The sequence below is a fragment of the Phyllobates terribilis genome, unplaced genomic scaffold (assembly GCF_046119375.1).
Source record: "Phyllobates terribilis strain yellow unplaced genomic scaffold, ASM4611937v1 Scaffold_7__3_contigs__length_470593459, whole genome shotgun sequence".
Classification (NCBI taxonomy): Eukaryota; Metazoa; Chordata; class Amphibia; order Anura; family Dendrobatidae; genus Phyllobates; species Phyllobates terribilis.
In genome coordinates, this window is record NW_027362767.1 from 129,600,671 (window position 1) to 129,625,368 (window position 24,698).

General features: G+C 46.1%; 1 protein-coding gene across 2 annotated transcripts; it reads right to left on the reverse strand.

Annotated features, from left to right (window-relative positions):
• Positions 1–11,291: 11,291 nt before the first annotated feature.
• On the reverse strand, positions 11,292–14,289 carry MRPS21 (mitochondrial ribosomal protein S21). Of its 2 annotated transcripts, none has more exons than XM_073639142.1 (3): positions 14,100–14,289; positions 13,817–13,905; positions 11,292–12,495 (listed from the first exon to the last, which is right to left on the reverse strand). In XM_073639142.1, exons 2-3 carry the CDS (start codon positions 13,897–13,899, stop codon positions 12,315–12,317), a joined length of 264 nt encoding a protein of 87 aa, XP_073495243.1. In that variant the 5' UTR covers positions 13,900–13,905; positions 14,100–14,289; the 3' UTR covers positions 11,292–12,314. The 2 variants fall into 2 exon arrangements, with proteins under 2 accessions (XP_073495243.1, XP_073495241.1); XM_073639140.1 differs by having other exon boundaries at positions 12,197–12,495; positions 14,068–14,287.
• Positions 14,290–24,698: the final 10,409 nt, after the last annotated feature.

The following is a 24,698-nucleotide window of genomic DNA, read 5'->3' on the forward strand; positions in this document are numbered from 1 at the left end:
TGCTCCAGGACCAGGAAACAATGTTCAGGCACTGGCGGCACACGGACCAGGGATTCAGGTTCAGGACCTGGCCAGACCGGGACCAGGGATTCGGGTTCAGGACACTGGCCACACCGGGACAAGGGGTTCGGGTCGAGGACGCTGGCCACACTGGGACCAGGGGACTTATGGGAGACTACATACTAATGAAAGCTGTTGCTTTGGCGACTCCCTAAGGGAGAGGGAGTATTTTATACAGGATGATCCTAGCAATAGACTGAGAGCCATCCAACCCGTGAACTCACTATGCTAAATGCATCTCAACAACAAGCAGAGGGCATTTCACTATATGCGCACACTGCCCCTTTAAGAGTACGGAGGAGCAGGAAATAGGAAGCAGGGAATGCTCCGGGGACCAAGTCCCGTGGCCGGGGCAGAGAGTAAGCCAGCTTCCCTGCATGGAGGGAGGAGTCACCATGCAGGAGCGCTGACCATTGCGCTACACCCTCTATACTGTATGATGGCGCAACAGCTCCCCTATACACAGTATAATGGGTCCACTGCTCCCTTATACAAAATATGATGTCCCTACAGCTCTCCTATATACAGTATGATGTCCCCACAGCTCTCCTATGCAAAGTATAATGCTCTCTGTCAGGATCATATTAATGTCAGGGACATATTAACAGAATATCAGCCCATTCTCCCATACCCTCTCCTGTAGGGTTTATCCAGAGATGACAATTATACAGTGTCTTACTGCAAATTATCACCACTTGTCAGCACCGAGCGGTCCCATTTTCCTCAGCACAAAAGCCCCAATTAAAACACGCCTGGGAAATAGCTTATACAAACAATGCCAGCCAAGGAGTATTATATCTTCGTTAGGAAGCAAGCATCTTGTCTCTGAAAGACGCAGGAGGTAATTAAAACGCAGGCTTGCACTAATTTGAGTGTAACCGTGAGGCTGCTTCCCGAGCCTCAAAGGGAAATTTTCAGACTGCAGCTATGTGATGTGTGGTCTCGAGCGATGAGTTATTGCAGAAATTAGCGTAAATGTACAGGCTGGAGACCAGCCCACATGATGTCACCACAAGGGGCGTGTGGCCAGATCTCCCCTTAGGAATTAGAGAATCCATGGAGAAGACAGGAGCATTCATTGCCAGGGGGGAATAAGAATTATAAGCAACGGGTCCTGTTCAATAACAGCATAATCCAACTGGGGAGCCCCTCCTCTACCTATATTGAATCGTCTCCGTGATTGTATAGTGTAAGTCATCTTCTTTCATCCTGTTTATTTTATGTAACTGCGTTTGTATTTTAATGTCTCCTTTGTAATATCCTTATGTATATATTTTTCCTAAACACTGCCTCCCTTTTGGATTAAACATCAAATTTAATAGTTTTGTTTCTTTTGTTCTGTAATCGCTCCCTTCCCTGAAGCCATATATGCTACCAAAACGCAGGCGTCCGGTCAGGCCTGTATTATATTTCAAACTCGGCTGTTGGTGGCAGCGAATAATAATAATTGGGCTATCGCGAAGCTGACAGTGACCGTACGGAGGGCGTTAAACATGGGTTCCAGGCTTTGGAATCCCCAAGGTGTGGCGCCATACGCTCACTGGTCGCTTGCCGATATCCATGTAGCGAGTAGTCTGGATCCCGTGACAGCAAAGGCGAGATATTGCATGATCTCCCTGTGTTGGAATTCCTGACACTCTCCAAACTATATGATGGCCCCACATTAGCCCCCACATTGTATAATAACCCATTATTAGCCCCCACACTGTATAATGTCCTCTTAAAAGCCCTGCACTTTTTGATGGCTTCCACGCTGTATGAGGGCCCCAGAGTAGCCTTTACACTATATCATGCCTCCACTTTATATGATGGCCCTACATTAGCCCCCACGTTGTTTTATGGCCTCCACAGCAGCCCCCACTCTCTATGATGGCCTCTTTAGTAGCCCTCACTCTGTATGATGGCCCACATAGCACTCACGCTGTATTATTGCCTCCTTAGTGGCCTCACCCTGTATGATGGCTCTCTTAGCAGCCCCTACTTTGTATGGGGACTCCCTTAGGAGTCACCACATTGTATCATGGCCCCCATCTACTACGTTTGAGTGTCCAGCAGGCGTATACGACCGAAAATAATGCACAGCAGAGAGCTTGTTTGCTCTGCCGGCACCATTATAATCTACGGCCCTGTTGGTGCATAAATCCAAATCCAGTTTTGAAGGGGGGTTCGGACGCAAGCCCTGACGGGACCCACGAACGTGAAGATAGGTGCACTGTGAAAGCACCCTTACAGCTTAACCACATTGGCGTGCTGTGCATGTTGATACAATCAAGGGTGATGGACCATTTGGTGGGGCCCCACCAAGTCAGGAGGCTGGAGCGACCCCAGTAGCTAAGCTACTGAATGTATTACACGCTGTTAGGATTTGGCATGCTGCAGGGCTGAATTTTATAATTAATGCAATTAAAGGAAAAGCTGCAGCACTGGCAATATGAGGGGTGCCACCTCTAAGGACTTGATTCAACAGTCACCAATGGTCAAAAAATATGGAGAGTGAGGCAGCACATCCAGTGAAGTCAACCTTTCATTAACCCATGCGATGCTTCAGCTCCAGTGAGCTTTTCCCAGGCATAACAACAAGGGTATGTGTGCACAATCAGTATTTGCTTGCAGAGTTTCTGCAAGGTTCTGCACCTCTTAGCAGCAAAAACGCTGCAGAAATTCTGAGCGTTTTTGATGCTTTTTCATGCGTTTTTGCCTGCGGATTTGCCATGTGTTTTTTCCAATGCATTTTATAGGAAAAACGCACTAAGAATGGACATGCTGCTTATTTAAACGCACATGAAATCCTGTCAGGAAAATTCCTGATCATGTGAACAGATCTTCCAAATTCTCATAGAAAATGATGGGTACCATGAATACCAGGATGGGGGATCAAGGGGTGCCATGCATACCAGGATGGGGGATCAAGGGGTGCCATGCATACCAGGATGGGGGATCAAGGGGTGCCATGCATACCAGGATGGGGGATCAAGGGGTGCCATGCATACCAGGATGGGGGATCAAGGGGTACCATGCATACCAGGATTGGGATGAGGGGTGCCATGCATATGGGGATGGGGGCCACGTATACCAGCAAGGAGGATATTAACAGAACTGGGGGACATTACCCCAATACCAGTGTCAGCAGTAGACCCCCTCCCTCTTAACAGTGCATCATAACCACATTTTTGCTTAATTTTTTTTTTTATTTTCCTCGTCTAAAACCTAGGTGCGTCTTATGGTCCGGTGCGTCTTATAGTCCGAAAAATACGGTATTTATCCCAGAAAATTATTGCAATTACACAAGTTTTGTTATTCACATGTTTATTTCCTTTGTGTGTATTGGAACAACACAACTCCAGCTGAGAGGTGTAAGAAGCTGATGGTTATAGGAAACGATTGATTGCAGTTATTTATTCCAAAGGGTGTGCAACCAAATATTAAGTTGAGGCCAACAATTTTTTTCCGGCCCATTTTTGGGGTTGTGTGTGAAATTATGTCCAATTTTCCTATTTTTCTCTGGTTTTTTTTGTGTTGTTCCAATACACACAAAGGAAATAAACATGTGTATAACAAAACATGTGTAAGTACAATAATTTTCAGGGAGAAATACTTCATTTTCTGGAACAATTTCAAGGTGCCAACACTTTCGGCCATGACTGTATAGTGATCCAACAAATGTGTTATTCACAAGTGTTCACACCCTAGTGACTCCATTCATAAAAAACATATCACATGGTTCACACTCAATATTCACGGTGCCCACAGCTCAGAATGGTGCATGCCCATGAGCGTTATCTATCATCCATAGTGAAGAGGGAAAAAAAAAAAAAAGAGTTAAGAAAAGTGTCTGAGTCTAAATAATGTGCACCTGTACCATAAGGTGCTGTCATCCTATGTGTCAGATGACGCTTACAGTAAGATATCTCATTAATTACAATCTATATGTTGCAGGTAACATCCTCCATAATTTTGTGTCTATAGCACAATGTGGCCACTAGGAGTCTGTACAGATAAGTAAGCAACAAAGCTCCACATTGACAGAACTGTTATACAATATGACCACTAGGTGTCAGTGGAATATAAATATGTAAGAGCAGCAGGCTGCATTAAAGGGACTTTGTCAGCATTGAATGACAGTTCAAACCAAGTACAGGCGATCAGTGCTTCATGGCGAGGCCAATCATTTACACCTCCCCCCTGCTTGTTTTCCATCTATCTTCACCCTTCTCTGGCTCTATGAAGCCAGAGCTGTCAATCAAAGAAGAGGGGAGGGGGGGAGGGTAGATGGAAAACAAGCAGCTGGGAAGGTGTATATAAATAATTGGCTACACCATGAAGCAAAGAGCAGCAGGACTTACTTTGAACAATGGGGGAGATTTAGTGTAACGGGTAGGGAAAATTTGAGGACACAAGTTTGGGGAGTAAGGAAGGGACAGGTGCAGACACAATATGGAGAGTGGGACAAATTTCAAGGCACAGTATGAGTTGCAAGGGGGGAGATGGGAGGCACGTATGAGGAAACAGTATGGGGGATAGGTGCAGACACAGTATGGTGAGAGGGGGGATGGATGTAGTCAAAGTATGATGAGTGGGGGGGGATGGGTGTGGACACAGTATGAGGAGCAAGGGGGGAATGTGTGAGGGGAGGATGGGTGCGGACACAGTATGGTGAGTGGGGGATGGGTGCAGACACGGTATGGGAAGGACGGGTGCATTCACAGTATGAGGAGCGAAGGAGGGGAATGTATATGGACACAGTTCGGGGAACAAGTGGGGGGTGTGGGTGCAGACACAGTATGGTGAGTGGAGAGATGTGTGCGAACACAGTGAGTAATGAAGGGAAAACTGTATGCGGAGTGAGGGTGATGGGATGTGTGCAGATACAGTATGAGGTGTCAGTATGGATGTGTGAGGAGGCAGTATGGAGAGCGAGGAGGTAAATATATTAGGAGACCGTATGGTTAGCAGGGGGGATACGAGAGGAGACCGTATGAGCGAGGGGGAAACATGTGAGGAGACAATTGAAGGTAATAGTGTGAAGAGACATTATGGGGAGAGAAAGTGTGAGTGGGCACAGAATAGAGACTGAGTAGTGTGGGGGATAGCATGGGGGAGACAGTGTAAGGGCGCAGCCAGGAGAGTACAGTAAGAAAAGGAGGGGAAGTGTGATGAGGATGCACAGTATAGGGACTGGGCCCTATGAGGGGGGTGAGGGGACAGTGTGAAGAGGAGGCCCAGTATAGTAAGGAGATAACAGAGTGGAGGGCGTGTACCATAAGAGGGACAACGTGTGCGTCATATTTTGTGCAGAGAATATAGTGAGGGGCAATTATTTATTCAGGGGCTCAGCGTAGGGCAGATATTTTTATTCAGGATCATTATAATAGCACTGCTATCGTTAAGGGCATCATGTGAGGATGTGCTGCAGAAGACCGGAGAAGATGGAAGTCTGCAGAGACGAGCTGTGGATGTGAAGTTATCATGGAGTCTGGACAAGATGAAAAAAATGACTCAAATCAGTGACGTCATCTATCGGGTACCTGGATGTAATTTTTCTTTGTGATACTGACTGACTAACTCTCTTGTTTTTACTTATGCTAGGAGCATTACAGGGGTTGTCCAAGTCTGTGATGAGTCTGCAGTCATTCTATGTGACTGCAGACTTCTGAATTCTCACAGTGTGCACTGCACACTGTCAGGATTCTCTTGTGCCGGTGATTTGTATACATGCAGTCACATGCTGACTAGACATGCGTGGTCTCGCTCAATGAAAATGAATTGAGCGAGGCAGGACACGTCTAGTCAGAATGTGGCCAGAAGTATACAAATCACATACTTTTGCTCATATGACCGTTCACTCTTGCCACAGGCAAGGGGTAATCCTGAAAGTGTGCAGTGCATGCACTGTGAGAATTCAGAGGCCTGACGACACATAATGACTGAAGACTTTCATCTCAAACCTGGACGATCCCGTTAATTATAAAATAAAGCCCTGTAGCATGCCGATACTAACAGTGTGTAATATACTCACTGTCAGAATTCAGGTCTGCTAGCAGGTTACATCACATGGCACGTCCCTTTTTTCCCTGCTTCTCTCAGTTTTTCACTGAACATAGAGAGAATTAGGGAGAGCAGCTCGTCGGCACGTGACTAAGGCCACGGCCTCACTATCATTATTTGGTCAGTATTTTTTCTCAGGAGTGGGAGCCAAAACCAGGAGTGGGTGATAAATACAGAATTGGTGACTTGTTTCTATTATACCTTTTCTCTGATTGTTCCTCACCTGGTTTTGGCTCCCACTCCTGAGAAAAAATACTGACCGAATACTGATAGTGGGGCCATGGCCTAAGTGTGCAAATAGCATATGTGCTTGGCGGTGGGGGGCACAAAACTGAATTATTGCCTGGGTGCCGGAAAACCTAGATACACCTCTGCTGTAGCTCCCACCATCTGTGGCATCAAGGTGTTGGAACAAAAGTGGAGGTGGCCCCTCTTGTCGATGGGATATAGACCATTGACACCCATTTCTGAATGCACAGAGAAGTGACATCATTTTGTTCTCTATTTTCTGCCAAATATTTTATTTGTACCCACATTACCTTTAACCCCTTTTTGACGTGAGAGGTAATATTACGTCTCTGTGACCTGGGCCTTATGGACCAGGTACATATTATTATTACGCCTCGGCGATCGCGCCCGCACAGAGGCTGTGCGCGGCGATCGGTGCTGGGTGTCAGCTGACACCCACACCGCTCCTGGCACAATAATCCCCGAAATGCTGCAATTGAAGTCGATCGCAGCATTTCCAGAGCAGGCTGAGGTAAGAGAGCCCCTAGTACCTTGGATTGGAGACCCCGATCGTTGCCATGGTGACCCAATGTCGTCATGATGACATCTGGGTCTCTAGGCATCAGGTAGTTAGTTAGATAATGCGCAGTGCACGATCAAAGTACCGTAACTTGTGCCAGTGCAGGGCTGACAGGCTGCATAGCATAAGGATGCTGCTGCTGCATCCCTATGCTATACAAGCGATCAGCCTGCAAAAAATGAAAGTCCCATAATGGGACAAAGTGTAAAAGTGTCAGTGAAAAAAAAAAATTGTAAAAATATAAAAACAAAATTAAATATACTGTACCCATAAACATTAATTATGAAAAACAACAAAAGTACACATATTTGGTATTGCCGCGTCCAGAACAACCTGACTTATAAAACTGTCCAAAAGTTAACCCCTTTAGTGAACACTGTAAAAAAACAAAACAAAAAAAACAAAGCAAAAAAAGATGCTATCATCTTACCGCCAACCAAAAAATGGAATAAAACGCGATCAAAAAGACGAATGTAAATAAAAATGGTACCACTGAAAACATCTTGTCCTGCAAAAAATAAGCTGCCATACAGCTCTATCACCCGAAAAATAAAAAAAAAGTTATAGCTCTCACAATAAAGCGATACACAAAAACTTTTATAGAAAAATTATTTTGTAAAAGCGCCAAAACTTTAAAAAAAAAAAAAAAACTATATAAATGTGGTATCGCTGTAATTGTACTGATTCGAAGAATAAAGCTGCCTTATCAATTTTACCACACGTGGAACAGCATAAAAATTTTTTTCCTGAATTGTTGGTTTTTGTTTATTCTGCCTCCCAAAAATCGGAATAGAAAGCAATCAAAAAATGTCACGTGCTCGAAAATGGTGCCACTAAAAACGTCAACTTGTTCCTCACATGACTGTCGGCCAAAATATGGAAAAATGATTGCAAAAACTAGTCTTTGCAACAAAAAAAAGCTTCCTTTAGAGTGTGACAGCTGCCAAACATAAAAATCCGATATGATTCTGGTATCGCTGTAATCGCACCGACCCGAAGAATAAAGTCGTCTAATCACTTATACAGCACGAGGAACAAAATAAAAAATAAACTCTAGGGTTAGGCCGGTTTCACACATCCGTATATTTCCGGTACCGGAAAAAACGGTACCAGAGATATCCGTGTGTGGCAACCGTGTGTCGCATAAGGAGCACAAGTACCGGCGCTTGGCAATCAGCACTTCAGTTAGCGCTGTTCCCAAGCACTGGGTGCTGAAAGCTGCCCTCATCATGGTTCCCTGCCGGCGCTGCGATCAGCACCAGCAGGGACAACGATGAGGGTAGTAGTGTCTGCTTCCGCAGTGTCTACCTATGTAAAAATAAGAGCAGACAATGTGAACTGAGGTCTAAGATGGCAGACATACAAGAAACAGAGGCATGTTCACACTAGCAAAAAAGAAGCAAGACAAAAATATATCTCATACCCTACCATAATTATATATAAATGTAAAGCAAAGTTGCATAATAAATATAGGGTACTTAGTGAACTATTTTTGATCAAAAAAAGTATACAAGCCGTCCCACCAGCGGCAAGGTGACCCTAAATTGGGACGGTACCTATACTGCCTATATTAAAAACCTTACTGTATATCAAAGTTGAAGTAATGCATATAAAAGGGTAGACAAATAGGACCGGGTCCCAACTCCAGACCACCTAGGCCCGTGGTAAGCTACATATATACCAATCAGCTCAACAAAGGGCATGCCACACCCTTAAATTGCACAGAATGCAAACAAGTCAAAAAAACAGACAATGTATTGCATTCTGTGCAATTTAAGGGTGTGGCATGCCCTTTGTTGAGCTGATTGGTATATATGTAGCTTACCACGGGCCTAGGTGGTCTGGAGTTGGGACCCGGTCCTATTTGTCTACCCTTTTATATGCATTACTTCAACTTTGATATACAGTAAGGGTCACCTTGCCGCTGGTGGGACGGCTTGTATACTTTTTTTGATCAAAAATAGTTCACTAAGTACCCTATATTTATTATGCAACTTTGCTTTACATTTATATATAATTATGGTAGGGTATGAGATATATTTTTGTCTTGCTTCTTTTTTGCTATGTAAAAATAAGAATAAAATTAAAAAATCCTTATACTCACCTGTCCTTAGTGTAATCGCTGTAATCCTCTGACCACTCACGCCGGACTTCTGCTGAGCTCAGGAGCGGTGTCCTGTCACTCAATGAGCGCAGCTCCAGGGCCCGCTCGCTGCAGTAGTCATTCTCCCCGGCTCCTCTGCTGAGCGGTCTCATGGATTACAGCTGGGGACACTTAGGACAGGTGAGTATAAGGATTTTTTTATTTTATTCTTGAAAGGGTTTGTGTGTGTCAGTGTCTCCGGTACGTGTAGAAACTGTCACCATTCATACCAGAGATACTGGCGTGTGAAAGAGCCCTTAGGTTTAGAGTCGGTGTTGGGTTGGGGTTGTGATTTTTTCAAAAGAAAAAAAAAAAGATGACGATATGGCGACTAGTGTTGAGCACAAGTGCTCGCTACTTCAGTTTGCATCGGGTGCTCGGGTATGCACCAAGTATCGCGGGTGCTCGAGTGAAATGCTCGAGTCTCTGCCCCATATGTTTTGCGGCTGTTATACAGCCAAAAAAAAAATATACGTGGATCGCTCATGTATGACAGGCAATCCCCGCATGTTTTTTTGGGTGTCTAACAATCGTGAAACATGCGGGGCGGGGACTCGAGAATGTCACTCCAGCACCCGCGATACTTGGTGCATACCCGGGTACCTGATGCAAACTCAAGTAGACTAATGACAATTTATTCAATATGACGACCTAATCTTATCAAAGATCTGTGTAGTACCTCTGGGTTTAAAATGTTCACTATACCCCTTGATAAAATCCTTGAGGGGTCTAGTTTCCAAAATGGGGTCACTTGAGGGGGGTTTCCACTGTTTAGGCACATCAGGGGCTCTCCAAACTCGACATGGCGTCCGCTCTCGATTCCAGACAATTTTGCATTCAAAAAGTCACACAGTGCTCCTTCCCTGCTGAACTCTGCCGTGCGCCCAAACACTGTATTTTCCCCACATATGGGATATCGCTGTACTCAGGAGAAATTGCACAACAGTTTTTGGGGTCCATTTTCTCCTCTTACTCATGTGAAAATGAAAAATTTAGGTTCAAAAGAATTTTTGTGGAAAGTGTTTGATTTTTTTTATTTTCATGGCTCTACGTTATAAACTTCTGTGAAGCACCTGGGGGGGGGGGTTCAAGGTGCTCACCACACATCTAGATAAGTTCCCTGAGGGATGTAGTTTCCAAAATGGTGTCACTTGTGTTTAGGCACATCAGGGGCTCCCCAAACGCAACATGGCACCCGCTAATTATTCAAGCAAATTTTACATTCAAAAAGTCAAATGGCGCTCCTTCCCTTCCAAGTTCTGCCGTGCGCCCAAACAGTGGTTTGCCCCCACATATGGGGTATCGGCATGCTCAGTGGAAATTGCACAACAAATTTTGTGGTCCATTTGTTCCTGGTACCTTTGCAAAAATTTGAATCTAAAATAATATTTTTGTGAAAAAAAAAAAAAGTTAAATGTTCATTGTTTTCTTCCACATTCCAAAAATTCCTGTGAAGTACCTGAAGGGTTAATAAGCTTCTTGAATGTGGTTGGGAAATGTTATTTATTAACTATTTTGTGTGACATATCTCTCTGATTTAAGGGCATGAAAATTCAAAGATTGAAAATTGCTAAATTTTCGCAAAGTAACGCAAGTCATATCAAAGAAATTTTACCACTATCATGAAGTACAATATGTCGCGAAAAAACAATCTCATAATCAGGGGGATCCAATGAAGAGTTCCAGAGTAATTACCTCATAAAGTGACAGTGGTCAGAATTGTAAAAATTAGGCCAATTTAGGTCATTAACGTGCAAACCACCCTCGGGTGTAAAGGGGTTAAGGTAACTCAGATCCTTAAACATCTACTGTAAATAATACAGTCACCAAACCCTCTAATGTAATATAGTCCCAAAACCGTGACCCCTAAATACAGATAAATACGGATTCCAGTCTCGATTACATTTTGGTCCCCTAATACAAGGACCCTTTTAATTCAGATCCTACCCTATTACAGGGTATTATCCCGCACCAGAGCATAGCTGATGACTTACTGACCGCCAAAGGTCCAACCATTGGGCCCTCCGAGAACCTGACTCTTGAAGAATGGAGCAGAGATGAGCATGCTCTACCTCCACTCTAGTCGATGTCTATAGGATTGCCAGAGAAAGCAGGGTACAGCGATCGGCTATTTCCGTCAGTCCCAGAGACAACGAAAGAAGCAGAGACGATAGATGTCAATGTCTGATCTGTAAAGGTTCACATTTCACCGCCCATTATGACATGACTCTCTCAGCATGTTGCAATTTTTATTACTACAGATCGTACTAAGGAGCTACTGCCTTTGCTTTGTCCATCTCAGAACGGAATATGAGAGCTGTAACGTAAGACCAATGTAGCGCAGCATCGTCACAGAGGATCACATAGAGAATTAGACGAAGCTGGGACGGTACACTGATCCAGAGAACGAAGCTCGGAAAAACCCGACAAGAAGAGCAGTGGTGTGGCATGTACTCCACCTGTTCTCTATGGCACTGCTGGAGATTACCAACTGCTGTACTCAGCAGACCAATAGATTATGAATAGAGCAGTTGTGGCACATGCACTCCACCTCTTCTCTATGGCACTACTGAAGATTTCCAAGTGCTGTACTCAGCAGACCCATAGATGAAAAATAGAGCGGTTGTGGCACATGCACTTTACCTCTTCTCTACGGAACCGCTGGAAGTTACCAAGTGCTGTACCCAGCAGACCCATAGATGATGAATAGAACGGTCGTGGCACATGCACTCCACCTCTTCTCTATGGCACTACTGAAGATTTCCAAGTGCTGTACTCAGCAGACCCATAGATGATGAATAGAACGGTCGTGGCATATGCACTCCACCTCTTTTCTATGGCACTACTGAAGATTACCAAGTGCTGTACCCAGCAGACCCACAGATGAGGATGATGAATGGAGTGTTGTCATGCTGCCACCACACTAAACATATGGAGCATTTTGGAGACTAGATCTTTCATTAAATGAAGCAATGATGGCCGAGTGTTTCATCAAGACAGAATGTGACCTTGATTCTATTTGTCAGACATCTGGACACTTCCTGTGCTGGGCACAACCCAGGGGGGGCATCCAGGAATTCCTGAATGTGCAGCCCCCTAATATATCGGGGGGTTGTCGCTGTGAATGAGGAGATGACAGATTATACAGAAATAAGGCGTGTAATTACTGTACAGCCACATTGTGCAGTCAGATCTGATGCTGCGTGTAGGACGTATGTGATGATGGCAGCGCTGCGCCCGGGTTGTACGCCTCTCCCGCTAACAGCCGGGCCAGGGGTCGGTGCGGGACGTCCGGCTCAGGAATGCTATTTTCCTCGCCATCTCGGAGTTGTAGATCCGCTGACAGGTCTCGTACTTTATCCTCCGCCTCTTGTCACACGGCTTCTCGTAGTAACGTCTGCGCTTCACCTCGTCCACGAGTCCTTCTGTGGTCAGGATCCTGGGGGGAAACTGGGTCAGAGCATTCGACAGAGACAAGACTCCCACCACATACTGACCCCCCATAAGTAGTGACGCGAGGTAAAGTGGTTCTACAGCAGCTGTAGCATATGTATGTCAGCCGCTGCAGAACCTCCCACTAGCGCGCACCTCAGCCGCTGCAGAACCTCCCACTAGCGCGCACCTCAGCCGCTGCAGAACCTCCCACTAACGCGCACCTCAGCCGCTGCAGAACCTCCCAACACGCACCTCAGCCGCTGCAGAACCTCTACATTCGCCTCAGCCGCTGCAGAACCTCCCAACATGCACCTCAGCCGCTGCAGAACCTCCCACTAACACGCACCTCAGCCGCTGCAGAACCTCCTCATTCACCTCAGCCGCTGCAGAAGCTCCCACTAACACGCACCTCAGCCGCTGCAGAAGCTCCCAACACGCACCTCAGCCGCTGCAGAAGCTCCCAACACGCACCTCAGCCGCTGCAGAAGCTCCCAACACGCACCTCAGCCGCTGCAGAAGCTCCCAACACGCACCTCAGCCGCTGCAGAAGCTCCCAACACGCACCTCAGCCGCTGCAGAAGCTCCCAACACGCACCTCAGCCGCTGCAGAAGCTCCCAACACGCACCTCAGCCGCTGCAGAAGCTCCGCATTCACCTCAGCCGCTGCAGAAGCTCCGCATTCACCTCAGCCGCTGCAGAAGCTCCCACTAACACGCACCTCAGCCGCTGCAGAACCTCCTCATTCACCTTAGCCGCTGCAGAAGCTCCAAATTCACCTCAGCCGCTGCAGAAGCTCCCACTAACACGCACCTCAGCCGCTGCAGAACCTCCTCATTCACCTTAGCCGCTGCAGAAGCTCCGCATTCACCTCAGCCGCTGCAGAAGCTCCCACTAACACGCACCTCAGCCGCTGCAGAACCTCCTCATTCACCTTAGCCGCTGCAGAAGCTCCAAATTCACCTCAGCCGCTGCAGAAGCTCCCAACACGCACCTCAGCCGCCGCAGAACCTCCCAACACGCACCTCAGCCGCCGCAGAACCTCCCAACACGCACCTCAGCCGCTGCAGAACCTCCTCATTCACCTCAGCCGCTGCAGAAGCTCCAAATTCACCTCAGCCGCTGCAGAAGCTCCCAACACGCACCTCAGCCGCTGCAGAACCTCCCAACACGCGCCTCAGCCGCTGCAGAACCTCCCAACACGCACCTCAGCCGCTGCAGAAGCTCCGCATTCACCTCAGCCGCTGCAGAACCTCCCAACACGCACCTCAGCCGCTGCAGAACCTCCCAACACGCACCTCAGCCGCTGCAGAACCTCACCCACTCACCGGTTCAGAGTCTTGTACGCGGCGTCCACATTCCCGTTCTGCACCATCACTGTGCGGGCGATGAACCGCAGATGATTCGCCATCTCTTCCTGCGGGGGATAAAACGCCACAGTTAACGGCACCGTTCTGTAACTACTAGAACACAGTGCACTACAAATCCCAGCATGCCATGCGCGGCGAGGACCAGCAGTCCATACTCTTAGAGTAATGTGGTCTTCTGGGACTTGTAGTTCTACACGTAGATAACTTACTGATTACTATGGACAAGGTGACAATCAATCACCTCTCAGTCATTCGGCCCACTGCGACAGCAAAGCACGCTGGTAGATGTAGTCAAAGGCAGCGCTTAGGCATGTCGGGTAATGTAGTTTTCTCACTGAGCAGTTCTGTTTCCCACAATACACCAGCTCCCTAGCGGTTCCGGCCGCCTCTCATAGGACGCATGCGCCGCTACTCCCCCAGATTCCAATAAACCCCAAGCAGATCTAATTTGAATATCCACGCCCACTCTTCATTGGTTAAAAAAAAAAAGCGTCACGTGATCTGCTCACTAGGGAAGGGCCTACTCCACTCCAACCCTCTATGAACCTGCTCTGCCGGCCCAGTCACGTGTCCTGCCGCCTCCTTAGGAGTAACGTCTCCAAAACAGAGTGGACCCTTAATCTGGGTAACCATGGTTACAGCTACAGAGGAGCACACTAATCATACAGGCACTGGGGAAATGCAGCTCAATACAAAGACCAAGATCTATATTACCGCCCTATAGTAGTAGATACCAGTCCTACAGAATATATAGGAGATTACAGTACAGTTACAGATGGTGGTTTACAGCTGACGTTCTTTCTAATGGGGTCTTTCACTTTTCCCATCTTTTCCGTCTGGCCCAGACCAACACTACGACTTCTCCCTCCAGAACTGCTGCAGAGATTATAGCACAGACACATCTGACTTCTCCCATTTCCAGCACCGTCCCCATCTATTCCCAACCTCCTCATCCTACTGATACCCCAATGCTGAGCCGCTGCTGCCATGTGTGTCCCTATTACTGCACCAAATGTGTGCCACGCTAACGGTGCTCTTCATGGTGCCCAGCATAATGCCACCCACTGTGTCCCTTACATAGTAAAATGCCTCCTTTGTGACCTCTACTTGATAAAATTGCCCCCTAGAAAATATTAATGCCACCTGTGAGTTCCCTAGAAAGTAATATAGAGTTAAAATATTTTCCCCTAGGAAGTAATAACCCCATGTGCCCTTTTGTCAGTTACAATACCCTGAATGATCCTCTAAAGTGCCAACTTATCATTTAATATTGTCCCATGAGTGCCCCAAAGCACTGTTTCAACAAAAGTAATAATTCTCCCTTAATTACCCTACATACAGTAATAATATCCCATGCCCTCCCCCACACACAGTATGATGCCTCATAGTAAATTCACCCATACACAATGTACAATGCCCCACAGCATATTCCCCCTACAAACACAGTATGATGTCCCCACAGTACATCCCCCCTACACACACAGTATGATGTCCGCACAGTACATTCCCTCCACACACAGTATGATGTCCCCACAGTACATTTCGTCCACACACAGTATGATATCCCCACAGTACATTCCCCCCACACACAGTATGATGTCCCCACAGTACATTCCCTCCACACACACAGTATGATGTCCGCACAGTACATTCCCCCCACACACAGTATGATGTCCCCACAGTACATCCCCCCTACACACACAGTATGATGTCCGCACAGTACATTCCCTCCACACACAGTATGATGTCCCCACAGTACATTCCGTCCACACACAGTATGATATCCCCACAGTACATTCCCCCCACACACAGTATGATGTCCGCACAGTACATTCCCCCGAACAGTATGATGTCCCCACAGTACATTCCCCACACAGAGTATAATGTCCCCACAGTACATTCCCTCCACACACAGTATGATGTCCCCACAGTACATTCCCCACACAGAGTATAATGTCCCCACAGTACATTCTACACACAGTATGATGTCCGCACAGTACATTCCCTCCACACACAGTATGATGCCCCACTGTACATCACCCCACATTATGTTTTTCCCCACAGTACATTCCCCCGCACACAGTATGATGTGCTCCACAGTACATTCACCCATACAAACAGTATGATGTCTCCACAGTACATTCCCTCCACACACACAGTATGATGTCCGCACAGTACATTCCCTCCACACACAGTATAATGTCCTCACAGTACATTCCCTCCATACACAGTATGATGTCCCCACAGTACATTCCACACACAGTATGATGTCCGCACAGTACATTCCCTCCACACACAGTATGATGTCCCCACAGTACATTCCGTCCACACACAGTATGATATCCCCACAGTACATTCCCCCCACACACAGTATGATGTCCGCACAGTACATTCCCCCGAACAGTATGATGTCCCCACAGTACATTCCCCACACAGAGTATAATGTCCCCACAGTACATTCCCTCCACACACAGTATGATGTCTCCACAGTACATTCCCCACACAGAGTATAATGTCCCCACAGTACATTCTACACACAGTATGACGTCCCCACAGTACATTCCCCACACAGAGTATAATGTCCCCACAGTACATTCTACACACAGTATGATGTCCGCACAGTACATTCCCTCCACACACAGTATGATGCCCCACTGTACATCACCCCACATTATGTTTTTCCCCACAGTACATTCCCCCGCACACAGTATGATGTGCTCCACAGTACATTCACCCATACAAACAGTATGATGTCTCCACAGTACATTCCCCCCACACACAGTATGATGCCTCACAGTACATCCCCCCCCACACACAGTATGATGCCCCACAGTACATTCCATACACAGTATGATGTCCTCACTGTACATTCCCCATACAGTATGATGCGCCACAGTACATTCCCCTACACACAGTATTATTTCCCCCAAAGTACATTCACCATACACAGTATAATGTACCCACAGTACATTTTCCCACACACAGCATGATGTGCCCACAGTATATCCCCCCACACAGTATAATGTCACCACCTCCGCCCAATCACTATGTCCCATGAGCACCCCTAAAAAAGTAATAAAATCCCTAGTTTCCCCTAAGGAATTAACAATGCCGTAGTGTTTCAGCAAAAGTAATAATTCCCACTTAATCCCCCCCACATACAGTAATAATTGTTATGATCAGCTACAAGCACTAAGGAAAGACAGGAGATCTGTCCCTACAATAGGACTAAGCTAGATCCCTACGATGTAACGGGGAACCTGATCCTGCGATCAGACCCGCTAAAGTCCTCAGCTAGTCTGAACGAAGACCTATAGATGTGAGGGAGGGATCCCTACAAGAACTAGGGACTGGGAGAAAGATGGACACCTCCTAGCAGAAATTGTAGCAGTAATAAGACAAACAAACAACATAGAACATAGAGGTCAAAAGCCCTATCTAAAATGACTGAGAAAGGTTACAAAGCACCTGGCTAGCTAAAGAGTAGAAATTACAATGAAGTCCAGCATGGCCAGAAGGGCGGAGCAGGATTAAATAGGCAAAAAAGGTCATGTGACCAGCAAAATAGAAAAAAACTAACAGGAGAGTTCTAACAGTACCCCCTCTTCTATGAGGATCTTCCGGATCCCCTAGGCCCAGGCTTATCAGGAAACCTCTTGTGAAACGCTCTGACAAGTCTGGAAGCAGAAACATCATCCGCCCTCACCCATGAGTTATCCTCGGGACCGAAACCCTTCCAAGCGACGAGATACTGTAAACTCCCCCTATACCGTCTAGAATTAAGGATGCGGGAAATCTCATATTCCCCGTCCTCCACCACCGGAGGAACAGTGGCAGTGGTGTCTCTATCTGATACATCAGCTTTTTTCAATAGAGAAACATGAAACACCGGATTAATCTTCCAGGAGGTAGGAACCTCCAACCTAACAGCAGATTGGTTAACTACCTGAAGCACCTTAAAGGGCCCTACAAACTTGGGACCCAATTTTTTAGAAGGAATCCTCAACCGCAGATTCTTAGAGGACAACCAAACCATGTCACCAACCGTAAACAAAACCTCTTGACGTTTCCTGTCAAAGTACCTCTTAGATTTTTTGTTAGCCTCTTGAAGGTTACAACGTACATCAGTCCAAACTCTCTCCAAATCACCGGAAAAATTCTCCTCCTCAGGCACAGCCGATACCAATTTGGAGAATGACACAAAAGACGGATGTCTCCCAGAACAACAAAAAAAAGGCGAACACCCAGCAGAAGAGGATGTATGGTTGTTAAGAGCAAATTCAGCAAGCGGCAGAAACTCAGACCACCCCTCTTGATTGTCTGCCACAAAACAACGCAAGAACTGCTCAACATCCTGGTTCTTCCTTTCTGTCTGGCTATTAGACTCAGAATGATATCCAGATGAAAACGACAAATGAACTCCCAACCTGTCACAAAAGGCACGCCAAAAACGAGCCACGAACTGAGGTCCCCTATCAGAAACAATGTCAGTAGGAACACCATGGAGTCTGACAATTTCCTTGACAAAGGCCTTAGCGAGTGTCTTAGCGCAGGGCAGTTTGATGAAGGGAACTAAGTGACACATCTTGCTAAAACGGTCCACGACCACCCAGATGACCGTGAAACCCTCAGAGGAGGGAAGGTCAGTAATAAAGTCCATAGCCAGATGTGTCCAAGGTGCACTAGGAACCTCCAGAGGGCAAAGCAACCCCGCAGCAGGAGCATGCGAAGACTTAGATCTAGCACACACAGTACATTGGCGCACCCACTTAATGACTTCCTTCTGCCATCCAGGCCACCAAAAACTGCGACCCACAAGTCTCTTGGTCTCAGAAATTCCTGGATGACCTGCCAACCGAGACTCATGACACTCAACAAAAAAATCTCTCCTAAAGGTCCTAGGCACAAACAACCTCCCATGGGGAGTGTTAGATGGGGCATTCTCCTGAGCTTTAAGAATCTCATCCTCCAAAACGGAGTCCAATGCAGCAATCACAACACCTTCTTGTAAAATGCTCTCCTCCTCCTCAGCACCGACCATGGGAGAAAAGCTGCGAGACAAAGCATCAGCTTTAACATTCTTGGTACCCGGGATGTAAGTAACTGAAAAATTAAACCGCGAAAAAAAAAGTGCCCACCTAGCCTGACGGGCATTCAAGCGCTTGGCAGCATCAAGATAGATCAGATTTTTATGATCAGTGAAAACCTGAATGGGAAATTCAGCACCTTCCAAGAGATGACGCCAGTGTTCAAATGCGAGTTTAATAGCCAGCAATTCCCGATTACCAATATCGTAATTAAGTTCAGTCTCAGAAAATTTTTTTGAAAAAAAGGCACAGGGATGTACTCCATCCTTGTTTTCCTGAGACAACACCGCACCGACCCCCACAGAAGAAGCATCAACCTCAACCAAAAACGGCCTAGTCACATCAGGCTGCATAAGGATGGGGGCAGAGCTGAACCTCTCCTTTAGAAACACAAAAGCTTCAATGGCCTCAGTAGTCCACTGAACCTTATTAGAACCTTTCCTGGTGAGATCGGTCAGTGGTTTAACAATAATAGAATTTTTTTTTATGAATTTTCTGTAATAATTGGCGAAACCCAAAAACCTCTGTATCGATTTCCAACCAATAGGCCTAGGCCATTCCTGCACAGCTTGAACTTTCACCGGGTCCATCTCAAAGCCCTCGCTGGAGATAATGTAGCCCAAAAAACGAATTCTCTGTAGAGCGAACTCACATTTCTCTAGCTTAGCAAAAAGCGAATTGTCAATTAATAACTGAAATACCTCACGTACGCTCCGCCAATGAGACTCCAGACTAGGCGAATAAATCAAAATGTCATCCAAATACACAACCACATTTTTGCCGATCAAAGGTCTAAGGATGTCATTAATAAGATTCTGAAAAAATGCTGGTGCATTGGTAAGACCAAAAGGCATAACCAGATTCTCAAAATGACCCACAGGAGTGTTAAAAGCAGTCTTCCATTCATCACTCTCCTTCATGCACAACAAATTGTATGCCCCCCGGAGATCAATTTTAGAGAACCACTTGGCCCCCACTAACTGGTTAAACAAATCAGGAATCAATGGCAGTGGGTAGGGATTACGTACAGTAATTTTATTAATCTCGCGAAAGTCCAGACAAGGACGTAAACCGCCGTCCTTTTTTTTAACAAAAAAAATCCAACAGCCACAGGTGACTTAGAGGGTCTGATATGACTGGCGGCCAAGCTCGTCTGTATGTATTCATCCAAAGCCTTTCTCTCAGGAATAGTAAGATTAAATAAACGACTTTTAGGAAGAGTCGCTCCAGGGACAAATTCAATGGTACAATCATAGTCTCTATGGGGAGGCAAAATTTACGACTCCTCCTCAGAAAAAACTTTCCAAAAATCCTGAATAGGTACAGGTAATTCCCCTTTATTCACAGCAGAAATGCTTGTCATAACACTTAGGGCTCCAGGACTTAATTTAATTAGTAGACCAATCCAGTACAGGATTGTGCAATTTTAACCAGGGTAACCCCAAAATTACTGGAGAAGGCAAATTATTTAATACTACCAAATCCAAATTTTCTTGGTGAATACCATTAATAGTGAGGGGAAATTCATAAACCTTGTGAGTAACACATTTCAAGGGAGAGCCATCGACAGAAACCACGGCAATAGGGGATGACAAAGGTTTGGGTTTTAATTTAAGTTTTTCCAAGAATCCCCCATCAATCACATTCAGAGTAGAACCACAATCCACAAATACCCGAAATTCAATTAATTCTTCCTGAGCTGCAGTAGTAGCAGAAATAAATACCCCCTTAGTGTTTAAACAGGCTATATGGGCGTAACTGACCTTTTTTTTTTTTTCTTTGTTCATACGAAGTACACAGTTCTTAATGAAATGGTCAGATTTTCCGCAATAAAAGCACAAACCTTCAGAAAACCTGCAGTCTTTTTCCTGAGAGCGGGGTGACATCGCCCCAATCTCTATCGGCTCTCCAATGTCAGTACAGACCCTCTCAAGACTAGGAGCTGACATGGCAAAGGATTTACTCTCATTAACCCTTGCACGCAGTCTCCTGTCCACCCGTATAGCTAATTGCATTGCCTGCTGCAAGTTTCCAGGTGTAGGATAAGCAATAAGCAGATCCTTAACCCTTTCACCTAGCCCAGCAAGAAACAAACTTTTCAGAGCTGAATCGTTCCACCCCACCTGAGCAGACCACCGAAGTGAGTACAATAATTTTCCACATTACCTGATCCCTGTCTCAAAAGTCTCAATTCCGTCTCAGCTGATGAGACACGATCAGGATCATCATACAACAACCCCAAAGCAGAAAAAAAACTATCCACTGATCTAAAGCATGGATCACTAGGTTGGAGAGAAAAGGCCCATCCCTGAGATTCTTTGCGCAAAAGTGACATTATGAACCCTATGCGCTGTGATTCATCACCAGAGGATCTGGGTCTCAAACGAAAATACAATAAACAAGCATTTTTAAAGGAAAAAAAATCTTGTTGTTCACCAAAAAATAAATCAGGCAATCGTACCTTTGGCTCCACAAAATGCGCTCCAGAACAGCTACTCACGTGTTGTTGGAGCTCGGCCACCTCCAGAGAGAGTCCCTGCAGGCGTTGAGCCAAATCCTGAACCGACACCATGATGGAAACTGGAGGTCTTTCCTTAGAGATATTTTTGGGCTGGACTTACAGTTATGATAGGCTACAAGCACTAAGGAAAGACAGGAGATCTGTCCCTACAATAGAACTAAGCTAGATCCCTACGATGTAACGGGGAACCTGATCCTGTGATCAGACCCGCTAAAGTCCTTAGCTAGTCTGAACGAAGACCTAAAGATGTGAGGGAGGGATCCCTACAAGAACTAGGGACTGGGAGAAAGATGGACACCTCCTAGCAGAAATTGTAGCAGTAATAAGACAAACAAACAACATAGAACATAGAGGTCAAAAGACCTAGCTAAACTGACTGAGAAAGGTAACAAAGCACCTGGCTAGCTAAAGAGTAGAAATTACCATGAAGTCCAGCATGGCCAGAAGGGCGGAGCAGGATTAAATAGGCAAAAAAGGTCATGTGACCAGCAAAATAGAAAAAACCTAACAGGAGAGTTCTAACAATAATGTCCCATGTCCTCCCCCACAAGTCGCTTTACCACACCCCACACAAAGTCTAATGTTTCCACACTACATTCCCCCCGCACAAAGTGTAATGTTTCCACACTACATTCCCCCCAAACAGTATGATGTGCCCATAGTACATTCCTCACACAGTATAATGTCCCCACAGTACATCACCTACCCTCACACAGTATGATGTTCCTACAGTACATTCCCCGCACAGAGTATGATGTCCCCACAGTTCATTCCCCCTACACACACAGTATGATGTCCCCACAGTACATTCCTCCCACACAGTATGATTCCCCCACAGTTCATCCCCCACCACACACACAGTATGATGTCCCCACAGTTCATCCACCCCTTGCAGACACAGTATGATGTCCCCACAGTTTATCCCCCCTACACACACACTATGATGTCCCCACAGTACATTCCTCCCACACAGTATGATGTCCCCACAGTTCATCCCCCACCACACACACAATATGATGTCCCCACAGTTCATCCACCCCCTTGGACACACAGTATGATGTCCCCACAGTACATTCCCCCCCACAAACAAAGTATGATGTCCCCACAGTACATTTCCCCACATACAGTATGAATGTCACGACTCTGTTGTCGGGTATCCTGGGGCCAAGGGCCGCTTCCCTGTCCCTAACGCTAGGGGCACCCTAACTGGCCCTGTTCCCTGGATTACTTCTTAAGGTGAAGACGCCGGGGCCACGTACCTTGACTGAGCTCCTCAATCCGCCTTCAGTCTGGTCCCTTCCCCCACTCAGGGAAGAGGGGAGTAGTAGTGTATGGCAGTACACCAACCAGACTAACAAGGTAATACAAACAGGGCTGCAGGAAGATACCAATCATACAAATAAATGCACACTAACAACAGAGGTTAACACCGCGAAGTGGAAGGTGGGGAAGAAAACAAAATAGGAGACGATGATTGCACATAACCTAAAACACACAACAGTCTTAGCTTAAATCATCCAAACACCTTCTCAAACAATTCTCCACCACACTCCTAGCACAATGCAGCATAAGCTAGCACTGGCAATGACTCCAAGCCAAAGCCCAGAATACATAGGAGCGGGGAGTAGCTAACACTGGACAGCTGAGCGTCTTAATGCAGGTAAGCTTACAGGAGCTTACAACTGAGCAGAGTAACCCCTTCACTGCTGAAAGAAACCTGCACCATTTAATATGAAGGTGAAAGGCTTCTAATGAGTGCAGGAGTGGGAGGAATCAGATGCTGTGGTCTTCTGGCTCCTCTCTGTCGCAGTAAATCCGTGACTGGCTTCCCCGTTATACGAGGGACCTCTGGAACCTCAAAACCGGGTTGATCAGGGTGTGCCGTGTAAAAAGACCGGATCAACCTGGCTGCATAACCGTCAGATGCTGGTACCCACATCCTCTCCTCAGGGCCGTAACCCTTCCAGTGTACCAGATACTGAAGCGACCAACGAACCAAGCCAGAATCAAAGATCTTAGCTATTTGGAATTCCAAATTTCCATCCGCAATGACCGGAGATGGCGGTAGCGGTGATGGTACTGAGGACGCAACGTATTTCTTGAGTAGAAATCGATGAAGCACATTATGGATCCTAAAGGTGGGCGGCAAAGCAAGGCAGAATGCTATGGGATTGACGGCGGCCACAGTCTTATAGGGACCGATGAACCTGGGAGCCAGTTTCCCAGAGGGAACCTTCAACTTAATGTTCCTTGAGGGCAACCACACCAAGTCATCAGGTCTGGACCCACCACACGTCTCCGATCAGCCACACTCTTGTATATGGACCCCATCTTACTCATGCTGTTAAGAACCCCTTGCCACACAGACATAATAGATGAAAACGTTCTTCGTCAGGTATTCCTGAAGAATGATTTCTGTTAAATGAGCTGAACTGAGGATGAAAACCGTATGACTCGAAGAACGGGGACTTACCAGTAGATTCATGACAACGATTATTCACAGCGAATTCAGCTAGAGATAAGTAAGTAACCGAATTCTCCTGATTCTCAGACACAAAACACCTAAGATAATTTTCAAGATTCTAGTTAACACGTTCAGTTTGCCCATTAGACTGTGGGTGAAATGCTGAAGAGAAGGACAGATGGATCCTCAACGAAGTGCTTAATACCCATAAAAATTTGGAAATAAATTGCACCTCCCCCCATCAGAAACAATATTGGTAGGTATCCCATGTAATTTTACAATCTCTTTGATGAATATCTGCACCAAAGTCTTGGCATTAGGTAATTCACGTAGCGCAATGAAATGTGACATCTTACTGAATCTGTTCACCACCACCAAAATTACAGAATTACCTGCCAACACGGGTAAAGCAGTGATAAAATCGACAAATAAATGAGTCCATGGTCTACTGGGAGTCATCAAAGGTTGGAGAGACCCAGACGGACGAGTATGAGAGGTTTTAGAATGCTCACAAACATTGCAGGCTGCTACATACTCCCGAACATCCTGATGAACCCCTGACCACTAAAATGCAGAGTCAGAAGATCTGTGGTGGCTTTATTACCGGGATGTCCGGCCAAGACCGAATCATGATGTTCACTGTCATGGAGATTTACATCTAGCTGTGAGGCTTGATTCCCAGGACGTCAAAGAGAATTTTACCGAAGCTCCAGTCTGGCCAGCACTGATACGAAATAAGGAATATCTCAAGTTCCATAATTCTGATAA